The 16,905-nt window shown below is 39.5% G+C and overlaps 1 protein-coding gene across 1 annotated transcript in view; it reads right to left on the reverse strand.

Moving 5' to 3' along the window:
• Positions 1-16,905, reverse strand: part of LRPPRC (leucine rich pentatricopeptide repeat containing) — a 155,128-nt gene that overhangs the window by 29,186 nt on the left and 109,037 nt on the right. Inside the window, exons 26-27 of the mRNA XM_067565070.1 lie at positions 9,899-9,967; positions 8,468-8,558 (exon numbers count right to left, since the gene is read on the reverse strand). Of these exons, the coding sequence (XP_067421171.1) occupies positions 8,468-8,558; positions 9,899-9,967 (160 nt within the window). The remainder of the gene's footprint in view (positions 1-8,467; positions 8,559-9,898; positions 9,968-16,905) is intronic.

Consider the following 16,905-nt stretch of genomic DNA (forward strand, 5'->3'; position numbering starts at 1 on the left):
ATTATAATTAACAGGGTACTTAACTTGAAATCTAGTCAATTTAAAAAAGAGTTGACCACAAAGACAGGATCTATCCCTCCCTTCTGAGACCTTGGGCCAGTTTTTGTAATATTTTAATCACATTCCCCCATTTTTAAAAATGTTTCTTTTCATTGTTACAACATACAGAAAATATTGGACACTGGGTATACACAGGAAACAGAAGCTGACCACACAAAATCTTCTCAAATGCATAAAGTAAGCAAACTGAAAAGAAATCACAATATGTAAAATCGGTTCAGACAGAAGTGTGATTTTTACATTGATGTTTTCCCTTTAACCCCCACTATAGATTTTGAGGTGTCTTAACAATTTCTCTGAAGACTCTGACAAACAGTTCTCTGCAGAATTTGCTGTATTAAAAATTTGGTGGAGATTCCAATGGATAAAAAGCAACTTAATTCAGAGAATTTACAAACTCTCTCACAGGAACTTCTAGGCTCCTTGAGGAAGAGCATTTCCAAAGGAATTTAGAAGCTTTGAAGCTTCTGTATCAGTAAAATAAGAGCTCCTTAAGAAGACATGCATATCTGTAGAATCCCAAGGGAACTCTGAGGTTAAAATTTTTAAAAAGGAACAAATCCAAAATTTTCTACCCAATTTATAGTCCCTGTGCACTAGTTCCCGTTGAGAACAGTGAATGAGTTTCTAGCTTTTAAACATGACTGTACAAAAACGTTAACACACACTTTCACAGGGAAAAAATACCTTTTCCTAAATCCCACATCTCAAAACAAACAAACAAAGTTAGTTACCTTGATAGGAACTGTGGTTCTTCAAAATGCTGTCAGCAGTGTGTGGATCCCATGTTAGGTATGCATGTGCCTTGTGTGGGTGACTGGAATCTTTTGAACAACAGTATGGTGGGTTATGCCTGTGCCATGCAAGTCCTATCATCCTGTTCGCCCCCGGTGAGGGCATAAAAAGACAAAGAAGCCACACTTTCCCAGCTAAATTAGAATCCTAGATATGGAGGACTCTGAAAAGTTGGGATGAAGAGTGGGTAATGGAATCTGCGCTGACATCATCATCTCAAAGAACCACAGCTACTGTAAGGTATGTAATGTTCTTTCTTGAGTATGGTTAAGATACTTGAGGGTAAGATAGTGCAAGCAACATTCTGAAAGTGGCTTGAAAGAAAATTATAAAAGGTTGGACAGGTGAGCAAGTATGCAATAATCCCTTCAGCAATCTAGATACTATGAGATACGAGAAGACTGAACAAGACTGAGCAGGTGGAACATATGCAGATTGCTGCCAAGTGGGCTGTGATGGAACTGAATGAATGAGAAATGCTTTACCTTATAATTCTCTGCCCATTCATCACTAACAAGTTAATGCTCCCCACCTATGTACTTTGGAGGCAGTCCAATGTTGTTGCTATAGGCTCCAGAACTAAGCTCCGCTCTTCAGCTTAGGCCACCAGAAAAGTTTTTCCAAAGCTTTAGAAACACTCCAGCAACCAATTATTAGCATTAAGAGAACAATCTGATATAATACATTAATTAACCTTAAGACAGTTATATACAAGTCTCCCTTTAGAGAAAAAAATCTATTTGTATTCTGGTCATTTATCAAAGTACCAGGGAGGATTAAATGAGGAGAGAAGCTGTTAACAGAATGAGAAATGTTTTACCTGATCATTTCTTTGTTCATTCATCATTTCTTTCCTCGTTCACCATTAATGGGAAGTAGTGATTACTGAATCTCAGAAATGGAGGAGGGGAGAGGAGGAAGACTGATCAGAGCTTTAGTTATTGTTATAGTAGAAAAATAAGCAGGAATTGAAAGTCTTGCTCCCCTCTTCCCCCAATAAAGCAAGAGCTTTGTAAACGGAGAATGACTCCTCAGAGGAACAGAAACTTACTTTGCAAATATTCCTCAGATGAGGCTCTCATACTATTTCCCCAATGCCCGCAGGGGCTTTTGTCAAAAGTTTTGCAGATACTAACTGCAGGATTTCAACATCTTGCCTGCAGCAACTTTGCAGCCCTAAGGCTTTGGCACTTCTGAAGGTATGAAATGAAGAGACTACAACTGGTGTGTGCATTCCATTTACTGGACTAGGACTCCAGAGTGCTCGGAATGCCCATTTATGCCACAACCTTCCAAAGGAGTGCTAAGGGCTAGAACAAAATGATGGGAAAGCTATTTCCCAGGAACTGTGGAAAGAGGAACTTGAACAGAAGGATTTCTGTAGCTATAAGAATAATCTTTTCCTCACAGCCACCACACTGTGATTAGCTACAAGCTGGAACTAATTCCAGAACTGAGGAAATGGTGACTACAAAGGCCAGCCACATTCAGAAGTAGAAGACTCTTCCATTGTACTCCAGAGACAACTCCTTTACGACTTTTAGCAAAGCAGAGAAGCCACTTGTTTGAGCTGACCCTAAAGAGGGACTGGGAAGGAGTGTGTGTAGGGGGTAAAGACTGGAACTGGACAGGGTACCCAAGGTAACTTCTAGTAGCTACCTGTCTTTCATGACTGACCAAATTCAGTGGTATGGGACAAGACTGCATCCAAAAGGTAGGGGGTCCACCCTTGACAGATATGAGCATAGCTCTAAACCTGCATATCAAACCTGATGCGTAGAAACAGGGGCATTGACAAATGCTGGAGGACAGTGAGGACCTCTACATGAAATATCTCAGCCTCTTCCCATATGAGTATTCAAACAGCCTGTTTTGTTAATAGGAAGGTGCTCTTTACCTACGTTCACCCTGATATTTGAACATCTTGCAGTTCGAGGCAGATGTATAGATGCCCAGAGAACATAGCATGGCCCTCAAATTCTTCAGGGAGTGCAGTGCATCTTCAGTGCACTTGCTAAACAATTTTATTCCTTTGAACAGTGAATCTTCAATTGTCTGTTGTACCTCTTTGGGAATGCCTAAGACTTGCAGCCATGAAATCCTACACAGCTTGCTGTCGTGAACACCACATCTGTATCTTCTTGGAAGGATGTTCTGGTCACAAACAGACTCTCCTTAATGATAACTGTGAGCAACTCCTTGGTCTCTTATGGGAGTCTGGAGACAAAACAAGGTCAACTCGGTCTCACATCAAGTAATTATTCATGGTAAAGATGGCCAGGTAATTGACGATACAGAGTTGTAATAACTCCAAGGATCCTTTTCTTGGGGGGCACTCTTCACCTGTTTCACTCTTCATGGACAGCAGACACTGCCAGGGAGCCGGATACTGGGTGTTTGAAGAACTGTTCAAGTCCATTCTATGTCATCTGGTGACATTTCTCTGCTCTTTTGACTGTGGGAGGAAAAGAGCAGGTATCCGCCATAATGTCTTTGCTGGGTCCAGAATACCCAGGAGGAGTATCCTGGCTTGGGGAGCTGTGTAAAATGTCAAACAGCTTGTCAGCTCTCTCTTTGTAAGAAAAAGTTACTCACCCTGTGCAGTAACTTCCGAGATTTGTTTTCCTATGGGTGCTCCACTTCAGGTGTGCATCTGCCTCTCAAGCCCTTGACTGGAAATTTTCTGTTAGAAGTGTCCATTCGGCCCGCATATGTGCGCTATGCAACCTCATGCCACGCTCCCAGGGTATAAAGGACTGAGCAGGCGAACTGCCTTCAGCTTCTTCTCTAGTTAAACGTCCAACAAGAACAGTCTGAAGCAGAGGGGACGGAGGGCAGGTAGTGAAACACCCACAGAGACAAATCTCAAAGAACCACAAGCACAAGGTGAGTAATCTTTTCTTCTTCTTCAAGGAGGAGAGAGCAGAGCACAAGAACATGTGTGGCACAGGTACAGCTCAATGGACACTACTATTCAAAAGACTCCAGTCCTGTGCATATGAAGTGCGTGCACACCTAACTTAACCTAAAAGAGAAATGTCTCTTTTTTCTCAAGATATACTCCAAAATTCTTCTTTTGTTAGAGACTAGAGAAGATAAGTCTCGGGTGGAATGTAGAGTTTTTCAGAAAGTTAGAGAGGATCAAAACTGAGTTTATAAAAGGAAACTATATTACAATCTAAATTGTACACACTGCTGTAGCTCCAGAAATAATTCGTAAGTGCAACAATGATTCATAGTCAGACTGTTCTTTATTTTAGAAAATTTAGCTAGGAAAGCATTCTCAATCTTGTGTAAAGATAACAAATTATAACAATAGTGATATTAGCTCTTAGTGACAGATCCAGTTATAAGTACTGCGCTATGCAGCACAAGAAATAAAACAAGCCTTTATTTAAGTTTGCAATCGTTTACCCTAAAGTGTAAAAAAAGATTTCACAGATTACTCCTAATTGCCAAGGTGTATTTCTGCACACAATGTAGACTAAGCAGTATCACAAAATAATTCAGAGGTTAATTCAAAACTAAGTATACTGAATACGTTAGACTGTAAGGACTTTCAGCAGTCTCTTCGCAAGAACAACAAAATTTAGAATAGCTTCCTTCTTCAGGGTCAGCTTCTGGTGAAATCATGGTTCCAAGCAATGTTGATCTCCAGAAAATAAAGGTATATACTCTTATGAACAGAGAGAGGATTACTCAGTGACAAAAGCATTTTTGATTTTGAGTGTCCCACATACACATATTTGTTATCTGAAATTGTCAAAAGCTGAAGATAGATTTTTAGGGATAGATGATTTCAAAAGTTCAGACAGATGTTTAAGAAATCTGCTTTCAACAGCTTTGTCATCTGTTGGTTCTACATAATTACAGGTTTTTTTTATACCCAGGATCACATTTTAGATTAGACTGAGGGTTACTAATTTAGCTATACTTAAAACGTGAAAGCAGATGCAGAATTATGGCCTATGTATTCTATGAGAACTTTCAATCATACTCCTGTGTGGAACAGTTTTGATACATGATCTCAAATGGTTGAAAGCAGGCAAGTGCATGGTTTTTGTCTTTTATGGTGACAGAAAACTGCAAACCTTTTCCATTTATTTGAGTAGATGGAATTTGTTGCATCTTTTCTTGCTGACTGAAGAATTTGTGTGACAGAGTTTGATAAATTATATCCGTTTAGATTTCTTCTCTCAGCAGACATGCTGTCAGACTGAGTAACTCTTGGAGGGGGACAGGTTGCTTGTTAGGAAATAGGAGGACTCCCTCCTGTTGAAGCAAGATTGTTTTTTAGGCCCAGTTGCTTTATTATGGTGAACCAGTGTTTATAAAGCCAGATTGGAAACACAAATATAGCTTGGTTTTGAAGCTTCTTGAGGCTGCTGAGAAAATGAATGGTATTAAAGGCACGGAGGAAAGATGTACAATAGGCTTTTAGCTATTTTTCTGTTGGATTGTTCATCTCTTCTGCTTGCAAGAAGTTTAATCAGGACAGGAAACATCCTACCTTCTTGCTGTACGATGTGAGAAGTTGGTTTTCTAATAGTGTCCGGAAAGATTACTACTTAATCTGAGTAATAATTCACCATCTCCAGTTCTAATAAAGAAAGGCTACACTGTGGTTATCTTCTCAGATGTTTGTGTTTTCATGTCAGTGGATTTCTCCAGGCTAAATTTTCCTTGGTACACAGAACTGTTGGATGTGGCTTACATTCTTAGGGGGAAAAAACCCTAAAACCCTGCACATTTGTTAAATAATGTGTCATTACTTCAAGCCTTAGTGGTAAATCTTCCCTTGCACGATTAGAACTAAGTGTTGTAAAGGTTTCTTAATAAATAGCCATGCCATCAGATTTTACTTGATATTTCCTGAAGTTTTTAGCTGATTTTTATAATACTAACTTTGTAATGTTCGGATACAAACACACTGTCCAGTATCTAATCTCTAGAATATGAAATACAGGTAACCAAAGCTTCCAGATAACCAGAATGAGCAGCATGTTTGAAAGTATGGTATAATTTCTGGGAATGAATTTTTCCTGTATTGAATAGCAAAATCAATGTTAATGTAAATCATTCCTGAAAATCTGTTATTTCAAAGCAAATTCTTAAGAAATTATATACACACTACATTTTGCAAAGGCTGTAGCAAGAACAACCACAGTATAATGTGACTTTACAAACTTTATACATTTGCAAATTTTTGTCTATCATGAAATTGACTATTAACTGACCATCCAAGTATTAAAACTACACATGTATCTTCTAGTCTCTAGTGACCCACCATTAGACACAAACTCAATAAAAATATGATAATGCTCTTTTAGTGTACAGAGAAGTATTTCATATGCACAAAGTGACAATGCAAATCACAACAGTGTGTGTACATCAGTTGTATAGGTACATGGAAACGTGCACCCAGGAAGTTTATGAAAGGTGTTGAGGACCTGCTGAAGGCATTCTGAGGAAAAACGCTCTTTCCTGAAGGTTGTCTCAGAACTTTCCATAATATTGTTCAGATAATATAGAAATTATTCTTATATTCTTATATAATGGAATTCCTCCGATAATGATGATACTCAGTTTAATTTAGTCACAATAACCAAATTTCTTCCATCCCCTGATCTTATAAAGGGTTTTTTTTTTAATTAAATGTCCTGAAAAGTGGGGAGAGGAGAAGCAGTGAAGAAAATGAAAACTTTGTTTCAGAGATCTGATATTGCCAGCAGAAACACCTGATTCAGCAAAATACTTCACCTCCCAAAAAAAGGTTTCCAATACACTGCTAGTCAATATAATCTCTAGTGGATTACAAATGATTCTGGAGGTTTTATCAGGATACTTAATTTCAGTAGATTACCAAATAACTTTTTCAAAAGATCACATTTTTATTGGAGTATCTTTTGACCCTTTTATAGACAGAGAAAAGCCTCTACCAATTACATTGAAAAATCAGTTTTAAGATTGCTGGATTTATGGAATGGGTTTTGGGCTATGGAATTATTTAAAAATCCCACTTAGATATCACAAGAGATACATACCAACTATGCAGAGGCTTGTTAGGGATTAATGGAAATTTTTATAATCTTTCAACCAAACAAACCAAGCTACAGAAACTTTATGTCTATACCAACTACAAAGAATTTAACAGAAATTAGCATGGGGTTTTTCCTCTTCAAATTATTTTAAAACCAAAAAGTAGTAAATTTGCCAACGGAATAGAGGCCAATCACACTGGATGAAATTCACTCATGGAATGGAGGGTCACCACAAGGTCCTCTACACCACTTTTGCCCTATATAGCTACTGTGTGGAGGCTATATTGGTGGAGTGGTTGTATACCCCTATGTGCCATGGAGTTAGTACACAGGCTAATCCCACATAGTTGGGCATGAAGGTGGAGTAACAGAGAGAGTCTACTGATCCAGTAAACTGACACAGTAAACTGAGCAGCAGTTACAAAGGGAGTGCAATGCCTATTATGGACCACGGCTGGAAAGCCCCGGCAGGCTGGTTTCTGCAGCAACCTTGCAACCTAGACCTGGGTTGCAGCAGAGTTGTGTTTTATCCCTCCCCAACACACCCATACAGAGTCTGAACACTGGGGCTTTATATGCGTGGCATAGATCCCACCCAGTTATAATTGCTTCAGGGCAGTCTGCAGATTTGAGCTAACTTTTATTAATGTTGTGTGATATAAAGAAAATGGGAATCTAATCTCTGCTACAAAGAGAAGACTGAAAATTAAATGGTTAGAGCGATCACATAATTAATTCTACATTTTAAACCATTTTCTCCCTCCGCCCTCCCAAATAAAGCCTCCCTAAAACAAAGGACTCATCAAAAAGCACAAATCATGGCAACAGCAATGAACAAGTTATTGGGAAAACTTTGGAGTGTGTTACAAATACACTGAATCCATGATACATAAAACCTAGGTCATTTCTCAAGTATTTTATTTGATTTTCTTTATTTTTTTCTTAAAAATGGAAATGGAAAAATGGAATAAATTGAATAATTTTAAAGCCAACAAACTAACTTTTATGGGTTCTATTTTTTACTACAAATATGGATGTAACTTCAGACAAATGGAGTCAGAGGTTTTGAAACATGGCAACATTTTTTCTTTGGATATAAAAAGAAATTAGGAGAGCTGACACAGCAAATGTTTCTGTGGCAGTAGAGACAAAGGACACTTTTCAGACCACCTCACAAGCCAGGAAAAAAAGTCTCAATCTGTGACAAAAGACTATTTTAAGAACGAAAGGAAAGATTCTGGTTTGCAGAGAAGGAACTGACAGGAAAAGAGAAAAGTTTATTATCTGAATAGCCTAAACAGAGTTGCTAGTTAAAAAAGCAAACAAGTCAGAAAATTCCTGTCAAGAGCTGGACTTTGAATCATTACTATCAACACTGAGATTGGCCCTTTTGAGAAATATAGCTTTAACTGGTTAAATGAAAAATCCAAAACAAGTTCAAGCCGTTACCATCTATCTCTAAACAGTTTAAGGCTTTTTCAAATACTGTAAAAATAATTAAAATTCTGACAAAGCTATCACTGGAATAACAGTATAACAGAGCAAAAGCAAAGACTGTCAGGTTAACTTACTGCACAATTCTAGCAGGTAGTAGTACATCTGATCTCTATCACAATCAAATAGTTTTTCAGTCATTTTCACCATATTTTCTAGAGATTCCATCTTTGGGGGAAAAAACAAGAAAAAAAGTTATATAAAATATCTGTATATCATACTATGGCTTAGTTTAATTTTTATATGTATAATCACATATGCAACTCACAAACATATACACACACATATGGTCACATTCAGTCCAAAAATTTGGGAATGTAAATATTATAAAACTGTATATAATTTTCCATTAAATATAAAAGTATCAATTTACATCATTACTATTTAATATAAATTGTGATATGCATGAAATACTTCAAAACTCATTTATGTATTATCACTAAAGTATTAATCATAAACAGATAGGAGACATGATTAGAGTCCTGCAAATCTGCAGACATCCGCTTTATACTAGGGATGTAAAAATTAATTTAATGAAGAATCTTTTTATATGTTCTAAAATAGAATGTTTAAACGGTTAAACGCTGGGGGGAGAGGGAGAAGGGAAAGGAGAGAAAGGAAGCCATGCTGCGGTGGTAGCTGGGCAGCTCTCCCTCGTGGGCAGCTGAGCCAAGCCCAGCTGCAGATTCTCTCCCTCTCCCCCCCAGGAGCAAGAGCTGCCAAGCTGCTCTCGCTTGTGGGGAGCTGAGGCCAGCTGTGGCTCACCCACCTCCCACTGGGCTCTGTGCCACCCCCCCACTTGCAGAAAGCTGAACCCAGCTGTGGCTTGTCCTCCTGCGTTGGGCTCCGTGCCTCCCTATGGCTCACCCCCCCCCTCGCACTGGGCTCTGTGCCTCCCCACCGCTTACGGGGAGCCAAGGCCAGCTACGACTTGTCCCCCCCCACCAGGCTCCGTGCCTCCCTGCTGTGGCTTGCCTCCCCCCCCCCCCCCCGCGCTGGGCTCCACCCCCATCTTCACCTCCCGCGCTGGGCTCCGCGCCTCCCCCCATTGGCAGGGAGCCGAGCACAGCTGTGGCTCGCCCCCTCATGCTGGGCTTCGCACCTCCCCCTGCAGGTGAGGAGCCGAGCCCAGCTGCAGCTACCCTGAATTATGTTCTGTGCTTCCTGCCAGCAAGAGCTGCCCCAGCTGCTCTTGCTAGCAGGGAGCCAGCCCAGTGCCACTCCCTTCCCACCCCCTTCCCCCCAGTTTCAACAGTAAGTTTAAAACATTTAAAAAGCTGATTACCGTTTAAATGGTTAACCTTTTACATCCCTACTTTATACCCATGGATATGTGCATCCACAGACCGTATTTGCGGATGGAGGCTGATCGTAATTTTATATCTAGAACCCTGCAAATTTGTGGCTATCCACTTTATATCTGCAGACCATGTTTGTGGATTGTAGATTGGATACAGATACAAATTTTGCACCTATGCAGGGCTCTAGATGTGATGTAACCGACGTACCTTGTTATCTGCAATACACTTCTCCGCAAACCACTTCTGCCTGCCATGATGAGCTCTCAAGCCCGGAGTCTGTAAAATAGTATTTCCACACAAACAAAAATGTCAGTTTAGTTAGCCAAAGCATTTTTTTAAACTGTAAAAGTAATTTATTTGTTGTCATAATGAAGTATTTTATGGTTTATTTTTATTTATTGAAAAAGACTTAGTTCATAAAATTCTAAGCTAACCAGCCTCATTCATAATTAAGTAATGTTTATCATAAATGACTTAAGAACTGCATAGCTGTATTAATGACTCTACACAGAAACAACAACTGTTTCATTCTAAGTATATTTTCAATTTAGCAGTACTTTTGGGTTGAAAATTGCTATGTTTGTTCTCCGCCTGAAAGTGATTTAAAAAAAAAGTCAGTTTTAGCTGAGCCATTTGGGGAAATAATGGTGAAAAAGTGACATTTTGAAACAAGAATGCTTTTTTTAAAATTTCATCACATAGTTCAAGAACAGCTTGTTTCAAAGACCACAAGCCTGCCTTGATTTTCATTCTCAAGTGCTTCTGATATTTGAAGAAATAAGGTTCATAGTTAAGGTAAAAGTAACAAACTGAGCATGCAATGCAACTTTACTTTTCCTGCCAACATTTTCAACATACCCCTAACATGAATCTACAGAAGACACACAACTACAGATGACCAGAGCACTACACATACCGACATCTGCTAAAACATCACAAACATGCCACCATGCTGTTTTAATTTCTTCCCATTACAAAATACTCAGATTCTCTGGACTACAAATATACACCAGTCATCTCTCACCCCATCTTTCTCACACCTACACGAAATGTTCACAAATTGTTGTCTTCATGAAATGCATACCCAGAATAGTAGCAATTTTTCACTAAACTGAAACATCATGCTGTAGATACTTTTTCAACTGCAGCATCTACTCTATATCCCTACTCCATCAACATCTAGTACTAGAAATTTTCCTACTATATTCCACTATTTTTCAGTACAAGCTTCCGTCCCAGCTCTAACACCTTCACCAGACGACAAACTTAAACAAGTATGCATTATAGCACTTGCAGGTAACAACCACTATACTCAGGGCTTATGTATGCCATAGCACAAATTCTACTACAAACTCCTCTTATAACTATTTTTTCAGGCTCTCAGCAAACTCAGGAGGCAGATATTACTGCATCAGTTTACACTTGTTTCACATTTTCAAGGCATTCTTCAAAATCTTAAGGTCTAGATACACTATTTAAAGTGAAGCTGAGATTTTGCAGGACTATTCTGTAATAAGAACTGAAGTCTGTGGGCATGGAATCAAAGAATACTGGTAGTCCTGGGTACAGTTAAGGTTACAAAACAATTTATATTATAACCTTGCTTTCACTTCCTTACAACTTGGTGAAAATTTTCCTTTTTCAGGTGAGATTTTCTATACTTAGTCCATACTTAGTTCTATACTTAGGCTCTCTCTTAAAAAAAAGTCTGAGCCTATTCTTTTCAGTTGTTTTGAGTTATGGGAATATAAAAAAAAATTCCAACTACTTTTTGGTTTTTGTTTTAAACAAAAAACTGGAATACAGCAATTACATCTAAATTTTGAAACTTTGTAAAGACATAATTTTCAATGGGGTTTTATTGCCCTTGGTTGGTTGGAAAAAAGTTGGCTTAAAGTAAGAGTGTTCAAAAACTGCCTACCAAGAACATTTTGCAGAAAATTTGCTTAAATCTACATGCACACAGTAAATTTGAAATGGACAGTTCAAGGACAAAATTCCATTGGTAAATTTTGTAAGCTCTGCAAGCTGTGTAAGCTATATAGCAAACAGCTTATCAACTCCACAATCTAAAGAGCTTCTGTATCTCTCTCTTCCTCTCCATTCCCCCCCCCTTTTTTTTTAATAAAGACAAAGCAATTAAAGGAAAAAACTTATTAACGCAACACTAACCTGCACAGTTAAAATCATAAGTAAGGAAATACAAAATTAAAGGTTCCGACAGCAGAGTTAATTCAGACATTACACATACTGACATCTATTATTTTTATGCATTTTAGTTAATTAGTCAATACATTCCTTTTACTATTGTAAACTGTATAGCATAAGACATTCAGTTTGAGCAATACAGTGATAAGTTATCGCTTCATTAGCCTTTACATTTCCTGACTTTGCTAAAACCTAGCTGCTTAAGATTCTACAGTTTTAAAATGGGTCATTTTGACCCAGAAGAATAGTTCAGAACAGAATCAAAGTAATTGTTTTAAAGGGACAATCACCTCTAAATCTGAAAACAGAGTATCTACTGTTTTCACACTGTAACAGCTAAGACTACTGCAATATAGATTAGAGATTAAACATTTCTCTCTTCTCAGTTTATTTTGTGCATTTCCAGCATTTAGTGGATAGTGAGTTTCACTTTTTTGGTTGATGTTCAGTCACACTTCTTGACTGATTAATTAACATGATGCCATCAAACCCTCATACATTGCTCTGGAGGGACTTTACATCGCTGCTTTTCACCAGGCCTTATAAGAGGGTGTTTATCAAAGAGCAGGCGCAAAGAGGTGGATGGAAGCACATACACAGAAGAGGAGGAAAAATGAGAATATTTGCTATTGTTGCTTTTGCGACTGGCTGAAAGACCTTAAACATTTTGTCAGGGGAGCAGAAAAAACCTGTAAAGAGTGTGAAATAAAAAGTTTTTAAAATTCTGTATGTGCTGTATAAAAGAATGTGCTATTAGAAACCTGTCAATTATAAAAAAAAAAAAAAGTAAAAAAAAGAAAAAAGTCTCTTTTGAACTTTCTTTAGATTAAAAGTACTCAAGGGGGGTCTTCCCAGGCTCTCTTGTTAAACTACTAATTGCCATTGTAATGTCCAAGAATGATCTCAAAGACATTTATAGGAACTGAAAGCCATTTAGATAGCATGGGCTGGAGTCACAAAGAAACTTAGATGATGATCAGCGTTGCTTAACTTTTAGGTCCCTAGAAAATTAATAGGATTCACTGATTTAGACACCTAGGTACTGTGAACCAGGAGATATAAGCAGCTCAGAATGGGATTCACAAAAGCTAGTGCATGCTATGCAGCTGCTTACCCAATCCCGATTAAGACATTTCATATAAATGCAAAAAGGGGGGAAAAAGTTATTTTTCCCCATAACAAATGTTCATTTCTCTTAAGATTAAAATATATAAAAATCGAAACTGTTTCTTTATATTACATTTTTAAGAGATTCCCTTTGATTGGGTGCTTAAAACAAGTAATCTCATTCCCATTGCAACAACTCTTGAAACCTCTTCTTCTCACTCCTCAATTAACTTTAACATTATGGCAGAAAAAAGGGGGCCCTTTAACATCTTGACAGTGTCATATATCTGCACTCAAGCAAGGCAAGATCAATTAAAGGTATCAGTCTCCCCTTCATTTCATTAATACCTCAAATATCTTTTGGAAAGCAGAGAGATGCTTTAAAATAGTCTATTCAAATCTTTATCTCAGTAAATTCTGAGACAAAAAGTCACTATTGAAGACAAACATTCCTACTGACTTTCTTTTGTAGAAATTGTTTTTCAAGCTTAACTTGAAATGTGCGTACCTACAAATGATACCAGTTACATCACAAAATACTGGATCGTGTATAGAATGGAAAATCATATCATATGAATTCTTATAAATATATAATGAAACTTCTATGGATGTAATCCCATTACAGCGAATAAGTACCTAGAAGGGGCAATAGTTGGGTGAGAATCTATTCAGGCCAAGCAACAAGATAAGATGGATATCCATACCAAACAAAATGTATAAGTTAAGGTCAGCCATTTAATCCTTAATCACCATGTTAGGGAAAAATTCCAACTGCAAAAAGATTTCAGTATTTCCACAGCACTAAACCTCTTCATTTATAGAGACCCTCTGGCCATTTAACTCCTTCCTTGTGCAAAGCCAGCACACAGCTGCAACAACTCACGTATAGTACTTCTGCAGCTGTTGTCTTCTAACTGACCAGAACTCCAGGTCTCTACCTCCTCTCCTCCCCACATATGAATCTCTTTCCCCTCCCTGTTCGCCAATATACCATATTTTTGGAAGACTTTTTATGGCTGTTAAGTTGTATAACCATGAACTAAACTCCCAGCATGCTTTTGCACTTCTGTTAAGTTTAGCCTTTATTCTTTGTATGTGCTGAACCTGTCAGGAGTAAGACAGATGTCCTGTTAAGGAATGTTGTATATGAATTCTTGCTATGCTTTGTTAGTAAAGAACAGCTCATGTTACCATGGTGTCCTTCTACTTGTGCTCCCCAATTTATTAACATCGAAAGTATTATTGTTTGGTTGGCACAGCATGCTAGAGAGGATTGGTACACATGTCCGTTTTCCCTGAAAACAGGCATGAAACCAAGGCCTGGTGTACACTACAAAGTCAGGTTGACGTAAACTGCTTTGCTTTGATCTAATTGTGTGTGTGTCTACACTTAAATTTGTCTCCCACTGATGTAACTGCCCCATTACGCTGACATAGTAACATCATCTTCCTGAGCAGCACTGACCTTAGTTGATGTACTGTAGTTGATGCAGACCCTTCCTTATGCTGACCCTAACAGCACTCCAGCAGCTGTTCCACAATGCTTAACATTGACCCTTTGAGGATAGCTCCAAGGCCCAAGGGTCGTTAAGACTGGAACCCCCATCCTCTTAAAGGCCCACCATTTTTTAAATGCCATTTCCTGATTGTCCAGCTTGGTGAGCACGCCTAGCAGCTCTCCATTGTTGTGTGCAACTGTTGTGGCTACAGGCTCCAGCCAACTCGGGACTCTACTCCATCCTGGAGTAGACAAGAGTTACTGGATCTCCTGGGCCTATGGGGGGAAGAGGTAGAGCAAGAATAGCTTCAGCTCTGTTGTAGAAATGTGGAAGTCTATGAGTAGAATGCACAAGGGCACAGGAGAAGGGTTATGACAGGGACCAGCATCAATGCCCCATGAAAGCGAAGGAACCACATCAGGCATACCAGAAGTCCAGGGAGATCAAGAGTTGATTTGGTGCTGAGCTGCAGATCTGCAGCTTTTACAAAGAACTGTATGCCATACAGTACTTGAGGGAGACCCTGCACACCACTGTGGATACATCCAAGAAGCCCAAGACACAGGCCCCTGGTGTGAACAGTGTGGACAAGGAGGAGAACGGGGGACATGTGACCAGGAGGTTCAGCTATGCCATGAGCCAGGACTTGTTTGAAACTCCACTGCAGTCCAGTCAGTCGAGCACAAGGGAAGGAATCTCCGGTAAGCATGTAAATGCATTTCCCATTACAATCATGTACTGATGGCACCCCCACAACTTAACAGGACACACCTATTGACTTTTCATTAACATACTCGTACTAGAAGACCTTGTGGTACAACAAAAAGAAGTGGCATTATGTGGTTTTCATTCCCTTGTAGAATTAGGGAAAGGAGCAGTTTGTTTATGTGTACTCAAGGAAGTCCCTTGAATTCTCCTGAGAGATCTCAATGTAAACTTTCATGTAGGTTCTCTACAATCTTCTTCCAAATGTTTCTAGGGATGGAAGCCTTATTTCTTCCTCCACAGTAGAACACTTTCCTATGCCTCTAGGGTAAGAATACTTTTGTGAGAATGATCCCTGAAATGGGCTTAGGGTGAGGGATGCGGAGGAGGTAGCATCGTAAACTTTATTGTACAGCCATGTCGAATGGCATCCAGGACCCACTGATCTGTTATTGCTCTCCACGCTGGTAGAAAGAGTTTGAGACAAATCCCAAAGACTGTTTGGGTGCAAAGTGGTTGATGACTCTCTAGATGCACTCAGAAATATTGCTTACGCAAAGATTGGGAATGTCGCCTGGAGGGTTGCACCGGCAGATGAAACCTATGGATTATCAGGCTCTTCTGTGGAGGTTCGTAGGCTCGATGGTAGAACTAGGGAGTCCTATAGCAGTACAAAATAGCGGGCGTTAAAATTTTCATTTCAGCACTGGAGTGTATATGTCTAGGGATCACAGAGCGCCTCTAGAGTCCTGTAAGAAATTATTCATCTTCTGGTTGAAGAGGTGTGATTCATCAAAAGGGAGGTCCTCAGTTGTGTTTTGAACTTCTCTACGGAAGCCTGAGGTTATCCAGGATTCCCTCATGACAATTCCAGTTGCCATTGTCTGTGAAGATGTATCTGTGGAATCAACAGCAGCCTGAAGTATGGTCCTGGAGACCAATTTGCTCTCCTCCAAAATAGCCAGGAAGTGGGCATGATCCTGCTGCATAATCTGCCATTTGCCCGTAGTCCAAAAAGTCATATTTGACCATCAGTGCTAGGTACTTCAAGATATCGAACTGGAGGCTGGCTGAGGAAAAGAACTTTCTACCCATCAGGTCTAACCTCTTGGCCTCCTTGTCTGAGTTGGTGAAACATCTAAGCTATTGCCTGGCCCTCTCCATAGCAGCCTGGATCAGCAAGGAAATAGGTGGAGAGTGGGAGAACAAAAACTCAGACCCCTCAGGTGGTGATTGTGGTGGGAAATACGTGGTTGGGGTATGCTACACGGTGTTTGCCAGTTGGAGAATGATATTGTCAATTGGTAGGGCCACTCTGGCCAGTACTGATGCATGCAAGATGTCTAGTAGTTGGTGCTGACTGTCCTGCACCTCCTCCAGCAGAATCTGAAGAGCATTAGCTTTTCAGATCCTGAAATTGACAGTAGTCGCCCAGGATAGAGGAGAGTGTTGACAACACAGCCACACCTGAAGATAACAAGGAGAGGCTCTCTGGATCCACTGGTACTGTTGGAACCAGACTGACCAGTGCATCGTACAGCTCTGGTTCTGACTGTCTACTCAATAAAGGATGGGGTGGTGAGACAAGATTCCTCCCAGGTTGAGCAAGACTGTGCCATCAGAATCCTCTGGTAGATATGCCTTTGGAACGGAAACAGTGACCCATGCATAGAATCCAAATCCTCAGACTCAGAG

This window comes from Emydura macquarii, unplaced genomic scaffold (assembly GCF_026122565.2).
Source record: "Emydura macquarii macquarii isolate MOO-44397 ecotype Brisbane River unplaced genomic scaffold, CSIRO-AGI_Emac_v2 contig_2676, whole genome shotgun sequence".
Lineage (NCBI taxonomy): Eukaryota > Metazoa > Chordata > Testudines > Chelidae > Emydura > Emydura macquarii.